Raw genomic sequence first — 22,591 nt, forward strand, 5'->3', positions numbered from 1 at the left:
GCTCAGGAGCCACCTTTACCATCTATTCAAGAGAAATGTCAGCTTTACAACCTGCTATGTAGGCCATCCTACATAAATATCCATAGCCTTGTTAAAACAGCCCTGCATACCCACACCTTTACCTCAGTTATTTTTGCACAGATTTTGAGAGATTCACCTTTGCACTGGAACTGACAAGTGTCGGGGTGATTTATGAGGGGAGGATAGCAGCAAGAGCCAAAGGGAAGATTTATAAGATGGCAGTGAGACTTGCTGTCATGTGGTTTGGAGACAAAAATTGGGGGCTGAGCTGAAGATACTGAGATCTTCTCTGTGAGTGAGCAGGATGGACAGGATTAGAAATGAATCCATCAGAGGCCCATGATGGAGCTTCAATGACTACCGACCAGTTGCTCTAACACCTGTTATAATGAAGTGCTTCGAGAAACTGGTCCAACGTCACATCATGTCCTGCCTGCCACCCACACTCGACCCGCTCCAGTTCGCATACAGAGCTAACAGATCAACTGAAGATGCCATTGCTACAACGCTCCACACCACCATCTCTCACCTGGAAGTGCAGGGCCGTTACGCCAGGCTGCTCTTTGTTGACTTTAGCTCTGCTTTCAATACGATACTCCCGGACAGACTAATAGTTAAAATGCTGGAAATCGGACTTCCTTCTACCACCTGCAGCTGGATCAGAGACTTCCTCTCAAACCGTGTACAGAGAGTTAGAGTGGGGCCTCATCTTTCCTCAGCCCTCAGCCTTAACACCGGCTCTCCACAAGGCTGTGTACTGAGTCCCCTACTGTACACTCTGTACACACATGACTGTGCTAGTACCCACCCAGACAACACAGTCATCAAGTTTGCAGATGATACCACCGTGGTGGGGCTCATCTCAGGGGGAGATGAGACGTCGTACAGAGCTGAAGTTCAGAGGCTGTCAGATTGGTGTGTAGATAACAACCTGGACCTCAATACCACCGAGACAAAAGAACTGGTAGTTGACTTCAGAAGGAGGAAGTCTGAGCTGTAGCCTGTCAGCATCAATGGCGAGTGTGTGGAAAAGGTCTCCAGTTTCACACAGAAAGGCACTCCAGAGGGTCATCAATATGGCCCAAAAAAATCATTGGATATCCTCTTCCCTCCCTGAAGGACCTGTACAGCACTCGCTGTCTCAAGAGGGCACGCAGCATCCTACGGGACGGTACACACCCAGGACACCGGGTGTTTAAGCTGCTGCCGTCTGGCAGGAGGTTCAGGCTGCTGAGGTCCCGAACAAATAGACTCAAGGACAGCTTTTACAACAGGGCAATAGCCCTAATCAATGCAAATAGCTGACCTGACTGGCTACCTACCTGGACTTTTTTTGGGGGGGAGGTAACAATGGTAAAAACAGTAACAATAATAATATTTATATTTATAACAAGGTGCAATAATAACAGTATGTAATACAAATACACTTATTCTTATTTTTATTACTAAGTTATTATACTGTGTTGTGTTGTTTGTGTTGCGTTGTGATGTGTCGTATCGGGTCATGTTGTGTTATATGTAGTGTCGACGTAGGACAGTTTTCCAATTTCATTGGACTATTGTACTATGTACGACTGTGCAATGACAATAAAGAGTTATCTTATCTTAAGGTCCATTAGGCACATCAGTACAAACCCACAGGGCCCCGAGAGGAGGTCTAACTTTTTTTTTTGCCCTTTATTAAACACTGGATGACATCAAACAACAAAGCTACTGCCTAGAATGTAACTTGTAATTGTTAACTTTAATGACTAAATCATGATGGAAGTAGGATGGATATCTTATACATGTAAATAAACGGGCTTAATTATACATAATAACACAGGAATATCCTATATCAAACTGATATTATTCAGACAGATAACAGAATAAATGAAAAAATTAACGTGGTCTCCATGTGCTAGAGAAAGGCTTTGATAATAATAATAATAATAATAATAATGGATATCGGCCATCGGCCCCTCTGGCCATCACCAGTAGGCGGTAGGTGAAGTGTCTTGCCCAAGGACACAACGACCGAGCCGGGGCTCGAACTGGCAACCTTCCGGTTACAAGACGAACTGCCAACTCTTTGAGCCGCGACCGCCCCCGGTGTCATTCCTGTCATTCCGCCCCTTTGAGTCATTCCTTCAAAAGATATTTCCTCATTCTGTGTTTTGGTGTTGTACGTGTTGACCTGGGAATGATTTTATGAGTGCAGAGGCATGTTTATACTCAAAGTAAGCCCTTGTTCTATAGACAGAAGCATTCTGGGAGATCTGAAAGTAGTATGGATAAAGGTGATAACCTTTATTGACCTGTGGCGCCCCTATGTCTTAGGGCAGGGCTGTCAAACTGCAGAAAGATCAGAACAAGACCTCCAAAGGCTACGAACTGGCCCACTTGATGGCTTTACAAAAATGTGAAAAATCATAGAAAAGTCATTCATAACAGTTAAATACGCTTTTCCCGCTGTGGTGATAACAGCACAACTACATTAGCTGTAAAAACGCGTATATTTCCACATCTCCACATGCAGCTTGTATCACAGTAAAATACTGAGGTTTTCTTCTAAAGCAGAGTGCAAGGAGCTTGGATTTAAAATGAGTATTTATTTAGCATACATTAAGACAAATAAATACAAACGACAAGTGTAAATTAAAATAAACTTTGTGATTTTATTGTTTATACTTACTCTTACACATCATACAATCCTAACTCTTAAAAGAAAAAATAAAATAAAAAGATATCTGGTGGTGTTTCTGGGGGACTGGAGTGCCAAGGGACGGCAACTACACCTCTGTGAACATCGTAGATTTCATCTCAAGTCCCTAAAGCTCATCTTGAAAGACAGAATAATATGTCTTTATTCCTGCAGTGAAGCTGAAGAAAATTCATCCTAACTCACAAGTTTATTATTCTCAATCAAAACCCTTGCATGATGAAGACACTGATTATGAAAAGTGTGAGAACATCAAACAATAATCAATGCAACAAAAAAGGGGGAAAAAAAAACCCAAACAAAACACAAGTATATGCACTGATAATATCTCAGTTACTCAGGTCACGTAGCCCTAATTGCTGGTGGCAAGTCAAACAGTCAAAAGATTTGAATGATTCAAATGTCTCAAATCACATAAAGACAACCATCGTCGGCCAACGGACAGTCAGTCTGACGGCAACACGACTTATCGTGTGACTTGTGGTGGTTTACATTCAAACTGCTCACATTTATCAGGAAAAACATGCTGAAACGTTTGGAGCACTGATATGAGCAGTCAATAGAAAACGAGCGTAAACCATGCAACCCCCCATGATTTACATAACTGAACAATCATCACAGGAAAATTCTCCCATGAAGAGACAATTAATCTGTAAAGGAAAACCGAGCTTACCGTATGCAACGATGTTTTATAATCATCAACCAAGTCTGAGAATTCTGTGTCTAAAACACAACGAACTGCAGAGCAGCACCAACCACTCGTCCCCCTGAATATCACAGTTAACACCTTCTCAATTTGAAATTTACACTGTAGGTGTGACGGTGGAAGAAGTTAAATCACCGTCACTGCGGGCTCAACTCATCCACGGCAAAACGTCTCGCCGTCGGCATGCCAAGTCATCACGTCCGCCATTAACGCAAAGACTCGACGAAGGCTCTTTTTCAATCAGAAGAGGCAGAACTAAGCCGACACACGGAGGAGTGTGATTCCTCTCTTTCGCCTTTTGCGGTGGATTATTTTTAAATTGCATTCCCTGAAAATTCAAATGCAACTTTTCTCCAGCTTTCATTAATATATAATGAACCGCATCAAGCAACATTTACAGGGAAAGCTTTTAATAATGAAAAGATGAACCCTCTATTTCTTGCTTGGGGCCCTTTAAACTTTCAGTAATATCGCTATTGCTACAAATCAGTAACAGGATAAAAGCTCTGACTGAGATACTCTGTTATTCAGCAACGTTAATATAGCTCGGGAGGGAGGAGGGGGGGCTGGTTAAGAGTGTAGCTAGTATGGTAAAATAGAAACCACGTGGCCTGCAGGGGATACTAGTGGTTATTAAACAATTTGAACATTACACGTAAAAACCTGAAAAATTAATGAGGAAACAAGATGGGGAAAACATCAGTGCTAGTTGTAGCACATTTTTTTGGATAATTATGAAAAGCACTTTAATACAGAGAGTACTATTTGTTGCCTTAATTCCCCACCTTTATTACCTGGCAAAAATCTACATTGAGGTTATACTATAAGAAGAGGAGCTGTATGGTATTTACATTTGAGGAAAAAAAAAAAAACAGAGTCCTGTTAACGGGAACCTTACGGTTCCGGCCATGCATTGTGCTACTGCTGTGCGGCTTTTTAAACATTCCAGCTTCATTTCAAACTACGCGGTCACAAAACAGCAACGCGTGTTTGACTGCACACATGCACGTGGGACTGATCTTCCTAGAAGAAGCTAGCTAGAAGCAGTCTGAGCACACTGTAAAAGCACAGCACGCAACTCTGCGGCACTGCAACGCTGAGCAGAACGTACGCCATCGTCTATGAGAGCAACTGCGACCCGGGTCAGTTTTCATTCAGCATGTGTCAGTGGTCTGCTGGTGGTAGGAGAAACGTGGAGCTTCATACAGGCTCCGAAGAACATAAAAGGTCATTCGAGGCGAGCGCGTCGCCTTACCGAAGAAGAAAATCTCAGCAACTCGACAAGGCAATTTCATCAGCAAGGCTGCGATACAGCTCGGATATAAACTGCAAGTGACCCGAATGCTGAACAAAACTGAGCGGGCATGGCACCGTAGCTTGTGCTCTGCAGCGGACATACGTCGTTGTGCTTCATACCCAAAGCCTTAATCACTGACATCCTACTGCACTCGCTCCCTCCGAGCGGCTCGGCCGGGCTCCGCTCCGTCACGTCAGAGCTCGGGCGCGCATTTTCTTCTTCACTGGTTACATAATCAGGATGGAATTACTTAAATATAATCGAAGAAAAAGTTAAGAGCAAATCGTTAAAGATTCGCGGACACATGCTGCCAATCCTCCAGCACAGACCAACCAAACAATAAAAAATAAATAGAATGCAATCACACAATTCAAGCTAACTACAATATATTAATATAGATCTTCTGATGTCATACGCTCATTAAAATAAAGAAGAAAAAAAAAAATTCAATCACACAGTTAAGTCAAGGTCGTTTGTTTCCCTCCCCGGCTTTCCCCTTCCAATGACTGTTCATGCACCCGGTATCCATACAAGCCTACATATCAAAGAGAGACGCATGTGGAAAACTCAGACTTTGGAGTACTACATGTGGTCGCCCACAGAGTAAAGGAGTTGCCAATTTGACAAGTAGTTGACATCATTTTTCAGTCTGGGATAAAATACTATATTCCAAAGCCCTTAAAGGTCTTGCTGATACATGAGTCACTAGACCCCCTAAATGTGTTTCTGTCATTATCCCGATTGACACATTCCTTAACAGCTTATCCTCGTTCATTTCAGCTACCTACAGGGATTGTATAAAAAATACACTCACACGATCCCGCTAAGTGGAAAAACAACAACAACAAAAAAAACAAAAGGGGTAAAAATCAAATTCCTGCCCTTCCCACGGCAAAACAAATGTCCACCAAGCCCTCATGGCTCTCTCCCCAGCTCTCAAGCAAATGTGCACGCACACACACACTTTCATACAAACACACGCGCGCGCTGCAGCCACAAGTGGAGAGAGAGGGAGATGCTAGTAAGGGAAGTGTCTGGACTGTGGCTGCGACCGCACCACCCCCACCCCGCCCGCTTTACACTACCATGAACAAATGAAGCCACGATATCAGGTGTTTTCATCCAAGTCGCCATTGTTCAAATTCACAAAGTCAGAAACTTCTTTTTTGCTCTCAGTCCTCATAACTTCTGAATCTTCTCAGCCACTACGATGGGGTTCTCCTTGCGTAACTGGGCAGCGGCTGCGCTCCGGTAATCATAGGGACAGTCGTGTTTGTCGGAGTAACGATGGATGGCGCAGAACAGGTTGCCACAGCGACAGTCAAAACCTTGAGGAAAAAGAAGCAATTAAACTTGGACGCTTTATTATAGATATCACATGTATCTGGACACCAGAGACCAAAACTCACATCTCGTTTTGGGGCAGAATGGCTGTTTTCTTCAATTTGGGATTGTTTCATTTCTCGGGTGCTGACCCCAAATCAGTGTGTTAGAGCAGACAAGAGGACAGAGCAGCAAGGAAACTATGTGCTGCAGTAGATAGGGCCAGCAGTAAAACCCACATATGTTTGGGTTTATATACACAGCATACTAGATGCATTACCTGCCATCAGACCAGACTACTAAGACACCACTGACAAAAACATTCATTTGACCTTAAAAAAAAAAAATACGGCAATTGTTCCTTGACTGCTGCCTTGTTAGGTCGGTAAATCTCACCACATGACTTGGTTCAGATCTTCCAACTTCTGTGAGGTAAAATTCACCGACTTCTTTTTAGCGTACCATTTCCAAAAGTTAATAAGCTTTGGTTACACACACACATTATGAAAACTCAGTTTTCATGCTGTCTATCCGTAAACTAAAGAGTTATTTTTCATTGTTGGGAACAGCCCTGTGTCTCTCTCCAAGCTGCAGGAAAACAGAGTCAGCTCGAGGTGCAGAGGGAGACTGAGGCTATATTAAAAAAACAAAGAAATGCATCACCCAGTCCTACTACATCCCGATTATTTTACAGACTTATTCTTACACTGCCCTGTGTAAGGGTTTAAACATTAAATTCAGTTTGACTGAGCCTTGATGATGTTGCCCATTTTTACATGCTAACTCAGGATGTGGTCTCAATTAAGCTGATATATAATCATTGCTATTAAGTCTCAGAGTCTCCTATGAAGCAAAAAAAAAAAAAAGGACCGAGCTGCACACTGTGAAATGTATCACTTAAGTGCAGAATGCCGCTCGCTGTACATAAGCAATCATCACAGAATAAATGCACATATGAATCATTTGTGTGCAGCTGTCATTATTGTCCTTTAAAAACAGGTTTAGCTCCAAAAGCTCTGCAGACGAAGAATATTAAAGATGTCTTTGACATTGCACCACATACATCCGTGTGCCAAATCAATGTCTTATTAGGGGTGAGGAACCCCTGCCGACTCATAAAACACAGGATAAACAGATAGGAAACTTGAGTGAAATTCTTCCCTCACTTACCAGTAAGTCCTACTTTCTTCCGGCAAGAAAAGCAGCGATTCTTTTTCTTGTTTTTATCAGGAGTCTGGTCGCCATCAGACGAAGCCTGCGCAGCTTCCCCAACTGGCTCTGGTGGGGAAAAACAAAGCAACCGTATGTAAAACAGCTGTATGTTTATTTATGCACATGTACAAAAGACAACACAGTTAACTTCAACCAATCAAATATGCTAGCCGGGTCAGAGGCCGTAACTTAAGCTTTATAAAATATTATTTTAAACACGTAAAAACACGATTTCCTTACACAGTTATTTGACTGTAACACAGAACATGCCACAAAGCAGAAGGCAAAATGAAATAAAACGGGAAGACCAATGGAGTCATCACAGAGCATATTGTGTTTATCACTTCAGGCACGCTCCCGGAACACGGTGGCGAGTGTGTCCCATTGTTTATTCACGCAGCAGTTCTTAATAGTGTACTCCTCTGCTTTGAGTAGGGCCGACCGTGTGGACGGTGGGTAGGGAATGAACTACTGCTTTCTACGATGTTTACCTGTGCTGTTTGAAGTACCCTCCTCTTCACCCTCCTCGGCTTCTGCTCGATCAGAATCCACAGCTCCTGAATCCTGGGAGATGCTCATAGCTGTCATCTGTTGAGTTACTGGGCTGGTGGAGCTGGGACTAACAGGGCATCAAATCAAGTCAGCAAATTTCAGTTTAGATTAAATAAAAATACTGAAAAAACACACAACAAAAACAAAAACAAAAAAAACAAAAAAGAATTGAAATGATTAAATTTATCTTGGTACTCTCTTTGCTTTGGTTTTGTTCCCTTTGGGAGGAAACAGATCCAGTGCACACGCTGCAATATAAAACCATTTTTAGCAATTTCAAGAGCCTCGCAGAACTTTTCTTACCTATCGCACTTTCCTCACAATGAATTAAATCCATTTTTAACATTTAAAAAGGTTAGCCCAATGGTAAAGTTAAAGCAAATTATAAAAGAGGCCCTTCAAAACGCCGAATAGCAGAAAAAGAACTTGGCCAGCAAAAAATTATTCAGCATTACGCTGCAGTTTTTCAGAACAGGGCCTCAAGCTAAGTTTTAAACTACACCATCCTCTAGCTAATTTTTTCCAGTATCAATGACAACACAGCCCATCGTACACTTAATTTGGCTTTTGATAATCATCAGAAGCTCATCACAACCTCACCTGTCAATGTCGACGTGCAAACTGAAATAGCTGAAAAGTTCTTACTAGAAGGTTAGGGTCGTCAGGGTAAGGTAAAAATGTTTTCACCCAGAAAATGACTGCACCATGGTGATAGAAGGTTTTGTTTTCATAAATAAATATGCACACAACTGCTTACCCGCTTTGCCTTCTGCAGAGGCAAGCTGCGGTACTAGCATGAACTGACTGGACTAGTCAAAGAGCCAACACGGAGTATATTTTTCCTTGATGAATCACATCTAAAACACTGATTCACAATGACTCAATGAAACAACACGGCTCTCGGCGCTTTTCTACGCGTAACTCAGCATACCTGGTTGTTTGTTCCTCAGGTGGGGTTCCTGCCACCTCTGTACTGGGCTCTGAGGTTGTGCTCTCCACAGTTGTACCGGCTGATCCTGGTGATCCCGCTGGTGAAGTAGCAGCTGTGTGCACGCATGTGTGTGTCGGGGAGGGGGGAGGACAGTCAGATCAGTCACAAAAATCTGTTGTTGCCTCACACATGGATGACTTTCCACTTGCTTCTAAGCGTCTTGACATTCCCTACATGTATTTGTTTACCATGATCAGATGCACTTTGAGTTAATGTACAACAACAGATGGCAATGTAACTCTCTTGCTTTCTGATGCCACAGTGTAGGCAGCTAATGCTACCTCTGTTCTCCAGCCCCTTTTAGCTAGTTCGGCTCCCTATTTCCAGTGCACTTTTTGAGTGACTCCCATTTAAAAGCTCCTGACTTATTCACCTGGTACACCCTTATCCAGCAGACCCCTGCTTTTTATAGGTCATGTCTCTCCCATCTTCCTACCTTTCTCTCCAGGGGGGCTGGACCGCCCCCCTCCCTGTTGTCTCTGCAGGTGTTCCTTGTAGCAGACCGAGCACATGCCGTTGGTGCGGGGGTTACCATAGAAACCGCATCCCATAGTGCAAAGCATTGGCACCTGCGTCTGATTGGTCTCCTGAGCCATGCTCTGACAGAGGGGGTAAGGGGGATGGGAGAGGATAATCCTGAAAATGGGGTTGCAGAAGTTAGTGAGAATAATTAGCAGTCCCTGTTTGATTACAAAGCTTTTAGGTTGGAGCTAAAAGAGCTTGGAGATTGGCATTGCAGCATGAGAGTAGAGTTTGAGCACATCATGACTTCTTTTACCTCTTTTGCACCGACACAGAGCCAGTCCAGCTCTGAAAGGCTTGAGGACTGATCGTTACATAGCTTAAAGAAAAAAGACAATCACAGCAGACAAATCCTGGGGCTTATTTGGCAAATACTGTTACTTTCTAGCTAAAGCCCCTTCCAACTTTTACAACCAGTAAATTTGCAGCGCTGAGCTGGTTCACACTTTTCTGGCACAGAAAGTAGTCATCCCTCCCCCCCCCCATTTTTCTGGAATGCATTGAACCAGCTCTAGATTAGGCACTGGACAAGTGGAAAAGAGGTCTTTGTGAATTAAAGGTTATGGTCCACTACTTGCAGCTGTAATGAAGGTCTGTCGCAGTTTTCTAAACTTCATAAACCAAAATTAAGACCAACCCCAACTTCTGAAGGCCAAAGTCCACGATTACTGCAAAATCAGGCCTGGACTTTGGCACACTGAAAATACTAATAAATAAACTATGCTTCAAAATTATTAGAAAACACAAAAACGTAGCAGCAATAGAAATACCAGTGAAACGGATCGCCGAATGTACTGCACCTCTTACAACATCAAAGCAAGCACGAGTTTTAAAAGTAGGAAGCTGTGGGATTAGTTTGAACAAACACGGAGAGCTGTGACGGAAACAAAGGGTCCAAAGAGCCGCACACACACACCCTAGAAGGTAAATGACGGTGTGTGAAACATGCGCTAACTCAGCTGTTTCGCGCTTTCTTCCGCCGCACAAGACGTTTTTGGTCATGGAGAAAGTTGTGAAAAAGACAACAAGAATAAAACAAAAACCCCGTCAGTACAAAACCCTAAATACCGACGCGCTGGCTAACGTTAAAACTGCGCTTCGTGCAGTTTAGCCGAACAACTTCCAGCTGGCTGTTCCCAGTCCGAGTTTGTCCGCACAAGAAAACAATTGGCGTCCTGTGCTTGAATAGCTCACAGCAAACATTAGCAAACAGCCTCGCTGGACGTTTGGTCTGTCTGACACTGCATACAGGTGTAAAAGGAAGGACGAAACTCGACCGGTGGCCCTGTGTCATCGTGAAAAATACGAAAGTTAAATGCTACAGCGTCCTTGGTGACGAACTATACGCAGATCGCGGCTTTTCAATCGAATAAACGCTAGTGTTAGCGGGCTATCTGTTAGCAGAGTTGCTAACGCAGTCAGCCAACCCAAAAACTAGAGCGCCTCCCAACAGCGTCCCGGCTGGGTTTATGACCGGTACCACATCCCGGGAATCTGCCGAATCAGTCGGGAATGAAGACATTACCTGAAACGTAGTTAATCGGCGGCTGTCGACGACGGAGGGGTTCAGATTTGAGTGAGCTGTGTCCCCAGCAGAGCGCGCGGCCTCCTACCCAGCGCTAGCTCCCGACATTCGAAACAACGACCATGACGTCACCGCCAATGTCAGCCCTCAGAGCGACGGGCCAGCACAGCAAACTACACCTACACCACCTCCACCACCACCACAGCTGATCATCACACACACAAGGTCAGAACAGCATCGTTCGGCCCCAGTCCCTCTGTGGACACGATCCCTGACTTTGGCCTTTTTTAGGCGTTTTAATCTTACAGTTAATTTGTTTTATGTTATTGATCTAATGCTGCTTCTTGAGTTCCACATCCACAAAGACTTCAATTTTTGTGATGAAACAGGGAAATCAATCATTTCTTCTTCACAAAACAAATAATCTCTCTAGACTTATTTTTATCCTCATTTTTCTGTTTGACACCCATCTCCTGTTTCTAACCTGTGTGTGAGGCTGTTTCCAAACATAAATAAAGAGTCACTCGCTCATACATGATTCTGCAGTGTTAGAAATTTATTTACATATCAGTTTAATGACAATTAACTCTTTCCAGAAGGAGAATACTGAAGGTAAAATTCGAAAACAAATTAAATGCATCTGATTCAAGATGTCCTCATGTCTTTTCTATATTATTTTTCCTATACGCCACTAGATTTTACTTTGTTTTGGGAAGGTTTTGAATTCCTTCCAAACAAATGTTTAAAGACACAGATTAATCTTTCAGAGATTAACAAAACACAACAAAAAAAAACCCAACAAATCTACCATAAATAATAAAGTGCAAAACAATAATTTCCTAAGGCCACATTTTAGATTTTAACTTCTGCATGATAAATGTAGTGTCAAAAACTGATAGAATTATGATGATGACAGTTTTTCATGAATATTATGGCACCCATTTTGAGCTGGTCCATCAACATCTAGAAATAGTCCCCTAACACCACTTTGAATCATCTCAGAGGAGCACAGGAAGTCTTCGCGTCTACTCGTTTGGTCCGGCCTTCTCTGCCACGTCGCCCTCTGCATGCTCAGTGATCTGAGGAGCGAACGGTCCCACCAGCCAGTTGAGCGGCGTGTTGTGCAGTAGATAGTCCATGACACCATCCACAGACTTCTGAACCTGGAATGGACACACACAACAGTACAGTTTTAATAAAAATGTACAGTTAATAAGAGGATAAATGATCTGAAATAATACTGAGCACCATCACAGATTGAAAACAAATTAGTTGCACTGACTAGCCACTTTATTAGCCGATTGTTAATGCAAATAGCTAATCAGCCAATTACATGGAAGCAACTCTCTGCATTTCGATGTGGTCAAGACGACCTGCTGAGGTTCAGATGGAGCATCAGAATGGGAAAGAAAGATGATTAGAAACTGCTGATCTGTTGGGCTTTTCCCTACACGACCATATCCAGGATTAAGAATGGTCCAACAAATAAATTAATAATATTATCCAATGTGTAAGACAGCAGTTCTCCAGATAAAAATGCCTGGTGACGTCACAGGAAAATAACCAGACCTTGCTGCCAGACTGTGTTGAGCTCACATGAAAGCAACAGTAACTCAAATACCAGTAATTAGGCCTTGTACAAACAAACAAAAAAAAAAAAAAAAAGGGTTCAACACAGCAGTAGCAAGATGTACCTAATAAAGTGGTTGGTAAGTGTATAACATACACTTGAATGTCGTAGCGTCAGCAGTGCATGGGACTTTCCAGTGACATTACACAAGAACTAACGTGGAGAGTGGTGGCGCTGTGGGTGAAACTAAAAACTCGAGCTATGAGCTACATTTAATTAAGCAGCTGCACAGCTGGAGCAGTAAAGACAGTAAAGCATGATGCGTACTTTGTTCAGCTGATGACGGCTCCGATCGAGGAGGACCGGTGTGATGGTGCTCGTGTTCCTCAGAGAGGAATACAGCTCGTCGGCAGACTGTCGAGCCGCGGTCAGCTGGTCCTGGACTGTGCTCGGCAGACCTTTAGCACTTGAAACCACGCTGGCACATGCCGACCGCAGCTGGTCGCTCAGACCACGCACCATAGAGAGGGTCTGCCTTTCAAGCTGCTGTGAACGTAAGTGGAAACAAAAACCAAATGAATAAAATGTAAAGCTAAGATAACGGGACAGTCCAAATGTAAACAGCACAACAATGACACAGAAGGAAATGACGGTGGAAAGTAAATAAAAAGCCCTCAGAGTGTGAACCTATGCCAAGCAAGCTCACTCTCTGGGCAGCATTTATTTAAGGGGATATATTAATATTGTTTCTTTGTCCTTTTTAAATGTACTTCAACAAGTTTTTAGTGCAGTAAAGACAAACATTATCTAGGAGCAGATCGTGGATTGATCTGCAAGTAACTGGACATTATTCATAGAGATTATATCATATAATACATTTCTAATTAACTAGGCAGCTCATTCCCTTCCTTTTGACAATAATGTCTTTAACACACACATTCTGTGATCAACTTGACAGACAGGCAGATGTGAAATGTAAATGTTGCCAGGACAAACAAAAGGCAAGAATTAAGCCGTTTGAAACAAAAGACACGAAAATTTGACCTTATGACCTTGAGGAGGTCATAAGGTGGCTCTACACATTATACATTATCACTTCAACCTTCAAAAATCAGTCCATTTACCTTGAAGGAGAGGTCAGAGGTCAAATGTGGACATCACATTTTGAGTTGTCTAGACCACAATACTAAATTTTGCTCTACAAGGGCCTGATTTCCACTTAAATGGGCATTACACTGCCACTGTGCTATCAAAATTTTAAACAAATGTTCTCATATGTGGATCTCATTTTCTAAGAAACAAAAATCAGGTTAAAAAAATATCAATAAATCAGGTAATTCTTTGTTTTTAACCTTCATCAGGTTCCAATCAGCCCAAATAGCAAAGAAATTAAAAATGCATGACATGAAAGAGTTCGGGTCTTAGGAGGTCAAAGTAAAAATGCTACTATGAAATATATCTGTAAAACACAGCTGAATAATCTGTTTCAAAGACTTTCGGTCCTGACCTCAGACTCATTTTTGGTCCCGTCTGGCTCTGACTCAGACTCCGTCTGCCCATCATGTCCTCCGTGCTTCTGCTTCCACTCGGTCCAGCGCTGCAGGAGTTTCTCAGAGGCTCCTCCTATCTGGTTACCTGCTGAACCGAGACTGGCGCGGGCGCTTTCTAGCAGGTCCAGAGTGATGGTAATCTGAGCCACCGTACCATAGGCTGCGTCCCGGTAGTGACGTGCCCGATCCAAAGAGTGCTGAAGAGCTCGTTCCTGTACCTTAGTGGAGAGTTTCCCCAACCGGACAAAGTAGCTGGGGTTGTCTGAAGAGGTAGCTACCTCGCTGCTGGCAGGTTCAGCCACAGCAGCTGAAAGAGGCGAGTGCTAAATCAGATGTGTGACCCTGACATTACTAACAGAAATAGACTGTTAAAATATGTAGCATCTTCATTGCACAGGGTGTTGGGTATGTCATGACTGATGGAAACACTTTTCCCCTCCATCTGTTTGAAGCTTTGCTGCTAAGAGCCACTACAGAGCCTCTGATCAGTTCTGTGCAAGCAAAAGGACATAACGCTGCATCACTGTGCTTTCATTAAAAGCCACTTTGATGGTTAAAGGAACAACTTCAACTGTGCTGCTGCCACACTTGCAATTGTGCCACATAGCCATAATCAGAGACGGGGCTCTTTCACAGCTTCCACAGTGGAGTATGGCAGGTTGTCATGATAACATGACATCACAGTAGCAGGTGTCAAAGCTGCGAGTGCTGGAAATTGCAGGTACTTTTTGGGCCAAGTTAACAGAAGGGAAGTTCACTGGAATGCCCTGCCTCTCTATGAATAGCACCAACCATCCACGTGTTCAGACACGGTGGTCGAATTCAACAGTCATGATGACCACCCCCCCCATTTCACCAGATTACCTCATCCTGCTTTTATGACTTATTTTTTGGGATGATCTCAATTATTCATTTTTTAAACCTTTATCTGTCAAGACACATTCATATAATTCAACAACAGGCAAACGGGTTCATTACCACCCAGTGTTTTCGATGAAGTGATTAGCACAGCTACTGACCCAGCTCCCTCTCAGTGAGCGGTAGGTTCTGGTCGACCCAGTCCTCGGATCGGCTGAGGGCCAGGCCCATCCCACTGCTAACCATCTGGCCCATCCTGGTGCCCATGACTGTGTTGATTCCTCCGCTGACTGCTGCCCGGGTCAGCTCGACGCCACCCATCACAGCCCCCACCACGGCTTCTTTGGCCCCTGCCACAGACTGGTACACCATTCCCACTGTGTCTGACACCACCTGAGGAAGTCGAGATAAGATAATTACCTTCTTTTGAAAACCAACGTGGTGCCGGAGCTCGATTTGGCGCCAACTATAATAAATAAATAAAATTCTGCCACGACTTTCTTCCTCTGAAATTACCCCAGTGTTTATCATTAATGCTAGCTGATAAACTGTGCTCATGCTGCTGTAAAATGCTGCCACTACTCAGTTTGCATTAGTGCCAGCAGTGACAACACGTTAGTGGAAAAGAGGTAAATCTGCAATGATCAGTGAAGCATTTTGCGTTTTCTGCATTGTCAAAATCATCCAGAATGCACCAACACAAAGAAAACAAGCACATGGAGGCCAGAGAGCTGTTTTCTTTATCAAGTCTATCATTTTGGATTTTTATGACACCATTTAAGCACAATATGGTTAGGTTTTTTTTTGATGCTACATTAAAACATTCTGACCTTGTCTGCTGGTTGGTGAAGAATAGGCAACTTTTCTTCCATCTTATCCAATCCTTTCAAAGCGTACTCGTTTGCAGAGGCAACTGCAACAAGTGCACAACGCGAGAATCAGTGAGAGTAATACCACTCCGTAAAAAACAGGCATCGTGTCAGGTTTACAGTACAGCTAGAACTGGATGAGTGTCAGAGATTCAAATTACAACACGATAAAATTTGGAAAGTTTATTCTCATGACAATAAAAGAAACAGTCTTATGATTCTATTGCATTCTATCCCTGAGGCAGCAATGGATTTGACTTCAGCTTCTCACCTTTAATGCGCAACCAGCATGAAATATCTGTTTGAGGTGCATCTTTGTGCGATTATCATACGTTACATCGGATTTGCAGAGATGGGAACCTACGTTGTGGCTCGATCATGTTCAAGAGAGGTTTGGTCCCTGCGGTGGCAGCTGCACCCAGAGTCCGGACCCCGCTCTCGGCTGCATCCATCACTCCCTTCAGTAGGGGAACGCTGTCTTTGGTGGTACTGTAGGCGTTTGAAACCACCTCGCACGCCGAACTGACCAAGGGCAAGTTGCTCACTCGTGAAACAACAGTCTAGGACAAAAATAGAACCGTCGCCGTTATTGAAAGCACAATCCTGTCTCACAGTACAGTATAGTTCAGCTCTTTTCAGGTCTGTATTAGTAATCAATAAGGAATAATTATTAATTTCCAAGAGTAGATGATCAAAACGGGGAAATATCAAGTGTCAAATGAGTTCACAGTAGACTCGTGTTATGTATTAGGGATCATTTCAGGTCACAGTGCCCCTCACCTGCTGCTCTCCATTAGCTGGTTCTGCTGCCGGAGCTGCACTCTCATTAGTCTTCCCGCTGTCTGCCATTGTGACTGCTGGATTCAATCTGTGTCGTGGAATACAGAGTGTCAGAAACAGAGACTCGCCTCACATTGCCCACTGTGCATGATGAAATAACGGCTTTCTCTATGATACTCTGTGTTTAAATAGCTGGTATACTTTATCTCGCAGCAATCTTTGTCCTGTCAGTTTAATGCATGCGGAAAGGCAGCTCAGCCACGCCAAATTCATTTGTCAACACTATGATGCAACACAGATGAAACTACATTAAAAACTGATACATTTGGAAGTGAGTATTTTCTTGTCAACTTCCAGCATCATTAAAACAAAGCTGTGTATGAAGCAAGAATTAATGAGACAGGTGTTTGTTAAGTCGAGGCGTAAGCATTATGCATACGCAATCACTGAACTTATGATTTTTAAGATCTTCTTCCATGATTATCTGTGTTTGAAGGAAAGATTTGAGCCAAAATCTGATTCAAGACTGCAAGAATAAAAGCCTGACATTTTAACAGCTCTTCACAGCAGTTAGGGTAACATGACTAACATCACTGGCGGCAGCAGCAGCATCAAAGGAAAACTCCCAAGAATGATTTATGCTTTGAAGTGTATTAGAAATAAAGAAAGTACAAATGGCTGGACGACACATCGCAAGTCCCTGTTGTTACTAAAAAGAGTGAAACAAAAACCATCTGGGGCTTATTCCTTTAATTCAATTCTTGGACTTCTAAGTGCGAGCACAGCTCCCTGACAGAACACGGATCCCCACATTTTTCTTGCACTCGCATTCAAAACGAAGGAAATGTGACGACAACATAAAAAGAAAACAGGGATGATAAATCATGCGAGAGAACTCTGTGGTTATGAAAGTTCTGATAATTTCAAATTATGGATGAGAGTCCGAGGAAAATCAGAACTAATGGCAGGAACCGCGGTCCCGCAGGGCACTGAGTGTTCACGAGCTCTCGTGGCGGCTTGCAGGCAGAATGGACGACATCTGATATTATTAATCTAACGGGAAACGGCGAGCAGTGCTGCGCTGGTGTCAAATATTTCTTTAAATGAGAACTAGGCCAAAATAATTACTCAAGTGAAAAACTACCATATTACATGAATACAATGAAAAAGTGTCTTAAATGAAGATCAAATGTAATACTTAACTGGGCCATGCAACGCTGTAAAATTAATCAGCAATTTATTCTGTTTCACTGCAGGTCGTTTCAACCCTAGCCAGCCTGCCGTGTCTCTTCTAGGAGTGGGAATTAGGATTTATAAAAACCTGTATCAGAAGCACCATAAAAAAATAATAATAATACAAAAAAAATTATGTGTTAACTCGTGCAAATATACATGGAACAGTATATGAAACATTTGGTGTACACAGCTTTATCCTTCAGCTCAGTCTGAACTCTGAGCAGCTCTCTGTGAGGCTCTTCAGGAATAGTTCTCCAGGCTTCTTGAAGGACATTCAAAAGCTCTTCTTTGGGTGTTTCTGCCTTTTGTTCTCTTCACACCGCTTCAATAATGCTGAGGCCCAGGCTCTGGGGAGGCCGATCCATGACTGACTGTTCCACTGTGTGTTTTTCTACCCAGATGTGCTGAATAAACTTCAGCCTTTCCTCCCAGTTTCCCTTCATCAAGAAAGGCTTCCTGACAGCCGCCCTTCCACCGAGACATTTTCTGATGAGGTGTCAGTGAACAATAGATCGGCTGAAGGTCCAAATCATCCGTCTGGTCTTTGCTGAATTTTTTTGTCCTGTTTATTAATGACATGACTTTCAGATATGGTTAGTCTGCTGTAGATAGTTTGTTTTTGTTTTTTAAAGACCTCACACTTCTTAGGTAAACATACCATACCAAGATGCCAAGTTTTCACCTAACAGCTCTTTGGGAATCTCGATTCATTTATCCTTCCTTTCACTAGCTGGGCCCACATCCTCATTTTAGGTTTGACAGCGTTTTAGTAGGTAAAAGTGAATGCTTTGACATGAATTGAGCTGCGGTTTGGGGAAGGCCTCAAAGGGGACTGGCGGTGGCTCCCGGGCCTGGCAGATCCCCATGCACTAAATAGAAATGAAGAAGTTAAATAATTGAGAACAAGGAGGGAGGGAGGGTGGGGCACGTAAACGAGAATGAACAGCTTGCAGAACTGGGGGAACCTATATAGATGACAACCGGACGGAGCGCGTTTGGAGGCGTGGTCCTGCTCCTGAAATTCCGATACATTATCTCCAATTATCCAAAGAAAAGAGGACCAAATGATGTCTTTTTGGGACAAGCTGTTGGTAACAAAGTGCCTGAAGAGACCATTTAAAGTTTGTCCTGTTTCCAAGTCTTCTGTTATGTGTGGACAAATGTGTCATAGGTCACGTTACGTGGCTAAACAAACAAAAAAGATTCAACAGTGAGATACAAGAACTGAATAGGAAAGGAAATAAAGTGAAAAAGAAAACCTTTGTTTCCAAAAGCCAGACTTTCTTGAAATATTATTAGTTTTTTAAGAAATTGGGGGTGGCTCAAGACTTTTGCACGGTACTGCATTTTTAAATTAGGGTCTCATATAGAAATAATATTCTTTACAAGTTAAAGAAAATGCATTGAGTTTTATTTAATGAGGTAATACAATCTCATTAGCTTCACTGTACTCTGACCAAATTTTCTTAGGTGGGTAGTCACTCCCCCCAAAGGACACCTCCTGAGCTCGGAAAACCTCAGAGTAGGCAGACTCATCACATTGAACAACGAGGGGATATTCAGTCTGGTAATTAGCGCACATGCATGCACACACACCTGTCTTTGTGCATATGCACGCACACGCACATACCTGTCTTTGTATCTTAAGCATATAGTTAAGACAACAAAGAGATACAAGCAAGAGAAGGAAAGAGGAAAGAGGCCCGTTAGCCAGTTTGAAAGAAACATCTGCAGCAAAATCCGTCCCTTCTCCCTTTGGTGCCTGCAACATGTGGATGGCATCTGCTTGCGTTCTGCCAGATGGCATACAGACATAAATGGACTCCACCTGTATTAACTGGGATGCTGTTAACAAGCGTCTGACATGCATGACCTGATGTACACAACAGAAGCAGATGAATGGGAGAAGCACGAGTCCTGAGATCTTCCTGCTGGAGAAACAGCCAGCAGCATCCTGAGGTGTGCAGCCAACCAGCGGCAACCTGAAGTCAGTGCTCAGGTCGGCTTCATCGACCTGACAGAAGGAGGCGATCAGCAAGAGACGAGCCTCAAATCCAACAGCCTCAGCCACGACTGACATTTTTATAGAGCTACTATTCAATCATTTCACACATTTTGGATGTCAGTGTGAATAAAATCATTTAACTTTTGTTTTTCGTGAGCTCTGGCAATCCAGAAGAGATCTTTCTGGCCTGTGCGTGACTCAGAATTACACATTATTGCAACAGCTTGGTTGAGCAACGCCGTTTTTTTTTTCCCCCCTGAGTGGCAGTTGATGAGATCTTCACCAGTTTTATTACAAAGCAAAGTCTGACACTGTGCACCCTGATATCAAGTGCGAGATGAACCTGCGATAACAGTACAAGTTATGAAGAAGGCTTTTATGCAACACAACCGGCTGCTTTAGACTTCTCAAAATGATCATCTCACTGACAACTGAATCCAGTAAAGTGGCCATTAAAATCCTATCAAGCCTCTTCCTACTGCTTTGTGTGTGACATCCTTGCAGTGTTGGGCCACATCAGAGGAATGGGGAAACTACTGTGTATTAGCCAGAGCTAAAACTCAGTCTGGATATCAAAGGTGACTTCGCTTTATCGGAAACTACTGAGACACTTATGTTATCTTATGTAGGTTAAAGGGAAATCTTGAAAGGGTTAGTGTTTTCTATGCTTTAGTTTCACCTAAAAAAAAGACACACAGATGTGTAATGTTATTTTGCATGGGCTGGAAAGCAGTCAGAGCCCTGCAATGGTCCCTGGATTTATTTGATGGGGTTACCCGACGATTTAAAAGAAGTGAAACATAATGTGGTCTACTGAGCTCTGGCTTTTATCTTGTGAAACCATCCACCGAAAATATCCACTGAAAAATGAATCCGAGTGGGAAAAGTCACTACCTGTCTGAACTACTCAGAGCACATGCCCACACACTGAGGCCACAACCGGAGATGAAATCTCACAACAACAGATTGCCTGATTTTGAAAGGCTCTGAAGCTAAGAAAGATTTAGGTAACCGAGTGCACAATATTAGTTTAAGCAAAGGCTCTGAGCAGCATGACGATGATTCCCAGCAGAGCTAATCAGGTCCGTCTTTCATTGCTTCCCCTTTCTGCTCGGTGAACTTTCACCCATGTGGGGAACTATGACTCGTTACTTAACACAGCACCAAACAAACGGCTTCTCCGAATCAGTCTCCCGATCTGTGCCTTAGCTTTTCGTCTTCATGGGGTTCTCTTTAAAAGAAAAGCTGTTTCCGCAGCTTTAACTGGAAGTAAGACCGAAGGCTAAAGCTCAGCTGGGCAACCCACACGAGTTAGTTGGTTAAACAGCTTAAAAACATGGCTCTACGACTGCTGTCAGGACGGAACACACCTGTGGGATGAGCCACTCACCTGCCTGGGAGCCTGCCGGTTCAGTCTTGTGATGACCTGCTGTGTTACTTCCGGTCAGTGACCCGGTCCACCCCGCCTCAGAGCCTTTATAGTGCACTGCTGCGATACTCTTCAACACAGGGGAGGAAGGCGGAGCCTAAGACTGGCTTACAAACTTTCAGCCAATTAAATCACAGCACGGAAGTGCCCGTCACTGCAGGCCCCGCGGGCTCACGGTGTTGCGCCAGAACTTTCCAACATTTCTGTGACTTTTCTGTGTCACAGATGTGCTTACACGGATAAACGAGCAGTGGTCAGCGGGGTTTATAAACTGTTTAAGTATAAAATAAAATAAAAAGACTCCTTTCATAATAATAATAATAATAATAATAATAATAATAATAATAATAATAATAATAATAATGGATTGGATTTATATAGCGCTGGCACCCAAAGCGCTTTACAATTCCATTATTCATTCACTGTCACATTCACACACTGGTGGAGGCAAGCTACAGTTGTAGCCACAGCTGCCCTGGGGCAGACTGACAGAAGCGAGGCTGCTAAGACAGACACTATCTCTGCTTTTAAGATTAGGTTTCAAACTTTCCTTTTCGCTACAGCATATAGTTAGGGCTGGATCAGGTGACCCCAAATTCTCCCTTATGCTGCAATGGGTGCAGGCTGCTCGGGGATTCCCATGATGCCCTGAGTATTTCTTCTTCAGTCACCTTTATCACTCACTATGTGTTAATAGACCGCTCTGCACTGAATCATACTTGTTATCAATCTCTGGCTCTCTTCCACGGCATGTCTTTTATCCTGTCTTCCTTCTCTCATCCCAACTGGTCGTGACAGATGACCGCCCCTCCCTTAGCCTGGTTCTGCCGGAGGTTTCTTCCTGTTAAAAGAGTTTTTCCTTCCCACTTTCGCCAAAGTGCTTGCTCATATGGGGTCAAATGATTGTTGGGTTTTTCTCTGTATGTATTATTGTAGAGCGGTGGTCGGCAACCCTAGGCACGAAGGGTTAACTGATGGCACGACCATAGCTGGACTGGCCATCGGGGATACTGGGCATTTGCTCAGTGGCCCGGTGACTTTTTTTTTCTTTGTAACGGTATAGGGTCTACCCTACAATAATATAAAACACCTTGAGGTGACTGTTGTTGTGATTTGGCGCTGGATAAATAAAATTGAATCTTATATTTTAGTTACAATATCTGCTGCTGCCCTCTTGAGCAGATCTTTCATGAAAAAAAAAACAGACCTGGATAAATAAAGGCTATATAAAAGTTATGCTTAACTTCTACTTTATGATAAAAACGTTTAAAATGACTCATGAGAGCTATATCTGGTATAAGTTTGAAATTTATCTATAACAGTTTAAATACAGGTGATCGTTTTTGGAAATATCAATCATTTTTTGGCACCACAATGGTCCCTTTATTTCTCAGTTGATGCTTGCATGGACTTTTTATCCCAGTTTTGCTAAATATACTAAACT

At 43.1% G+C, this 22,591-nt stretch overlaps 2 protein-coding genes across 5 annotated transcripts; both read right to left on the reverse strand.

Annotated features, from left to right (window-relative positions):
- Positions 1 to 2,658: 2,658 nt before the first annotated feature.
- Positions 2,659 to 11,013, reverse strand: zgc:77486 (uncharacterized protein LOC405808 homolog). Of its 3 annotated transcripts, none has more exons than XM_042217181.1 (6): positions 9,582 to 11,013; positions 9,240 to 9,439; positions 8,744 to 8,855; positions 7,752 to 7,879; positions 7,219 to 7,326; positions 2,659 to 6,053 (listed from the first exon to the last, which is right to left on the reverse strand). In XM_042217181.1, exons 2-6 carry the CDS (start codon positions 9,397 to 9,399, stop codon positions 5,905 to 5,907), a joined length of 657 nt encoding a protein of 218 aa, XP_042073115.1. In that variant the 5' UTR covers positions 9,400 to 9,439; positions 9,582 to 11,013; the 3' UTR covers positions 2,659 to 5,904. The 3 variants fall into 3 exon arrangements, with proteins under 3 accessions (XP_042073115.1, XP_005932544.1, XP_042073112.1); XM_005932482.3 differs by having other exon boundaries at positions 10,851 to 11,012; XM_042217178.1 differs by having other exon boundaries at positions 9,240 to 11,013.
- Positions 11,014 to 11,383: 370 nt separating this feature from the next.
- On the reverse strand, positions 11,384 to 21,254 carry plin3 (perilipin 3). Of its 2 annotated transcripts, none has more exons than XM_042217170.1 (8): positions 21,109 to 21,254; positions 16,478 to 16,565; positions 16,062 to 16,257; positions 15,659 to 15,741; positions 14,990 to 15,221; positions 13,928 to 14,277; positions 12,748 to 12,963; positions 11,384 to 12,013 (listed from the first exon to the last, which is right to left on the reverse strand). In XM_042217170.1, exons 2-8 carry the CDS (start codon positions 16,544 to 16,546, stop codon positions 11,876 to 11,878), a joined length of 1,284 nt encoding a protein of 427 aa, XP_042073104.1. In that variant the 5' UTR covers positions 16,547 to 16,565; positions 21,109 to 21,254; the 3' UTR covers positions 11,384 to 11,875. The 2 variants fall into 2 exon arrangements, with proteins under 2 accessions (XP_042073104.1, XP_005932542.1); XM_005932480.3 differs by having other exon boundaries at positions 12,748 to 12,966.
- Positions 21,255 to 22,591: the final 1,337 nt, after the last annotated feature.

This window comes from Haplochromis burtoni, unplaced genomic scaffold (genome assembly GCF_018398535.1).
Source record: "Haplochromis burtoni strain Fernald_Lab_line unplaced genomic scaffold, NCSU_Asbu1 Contig_13, whole genome shotgun sequence".
Taxonomy (NCBI): domain Eukaryota; kingdom Metazoa; phylum Chordata; class Actinopteri; order Cichliformes; family Cichlidae; genus Haplochromis; species Haplochromis burtoni.

Coding starts and splice junctions, on each gene's coding strand:
- zgc:77486 (XM_042217181.1), bottom strand. CDS start 9,399: ATGGCTCAGGAGACCAATCAGACGCAGGTGCCAATGCTTTGCACTATG. Junction 7,880..8,743: donor CCTGAGGAACAAACAACCAG/GTATGCTGAGTT, acceptor ATGCCCTGTTAG/TCCCAGCTCCACCAGCCCAG. Junction 6,054..7,218: donor GAAGAAAGTAGGACTTACTG/GTAAGTGAGGGA, acceptor TTTTTCCTCAAG/GTTTTGACTGTCGCTGTGGC.
- plin3 (XM_005932480.3), bottom strand. CDS start 16,546: ATGGCAGACAGCGGGAAGACTAATGAGAGTGCAGCTCCGGCAGCAGAA. Junction 16,258..16,477: donor CAGCTAATGGAGAGCAGCAG/GTGAGGGGCACT, acceptor TTTTTGTCCTAG/ACTGTTGTTTCACGAGTGAG. Junction 12,967..13,927: donor GGACCAAAAATGAGTCTGAG/GTCAGGACCGAA, acceptor TTACGTTCACAG/CAGCTTGAAAGGCAGACCCT.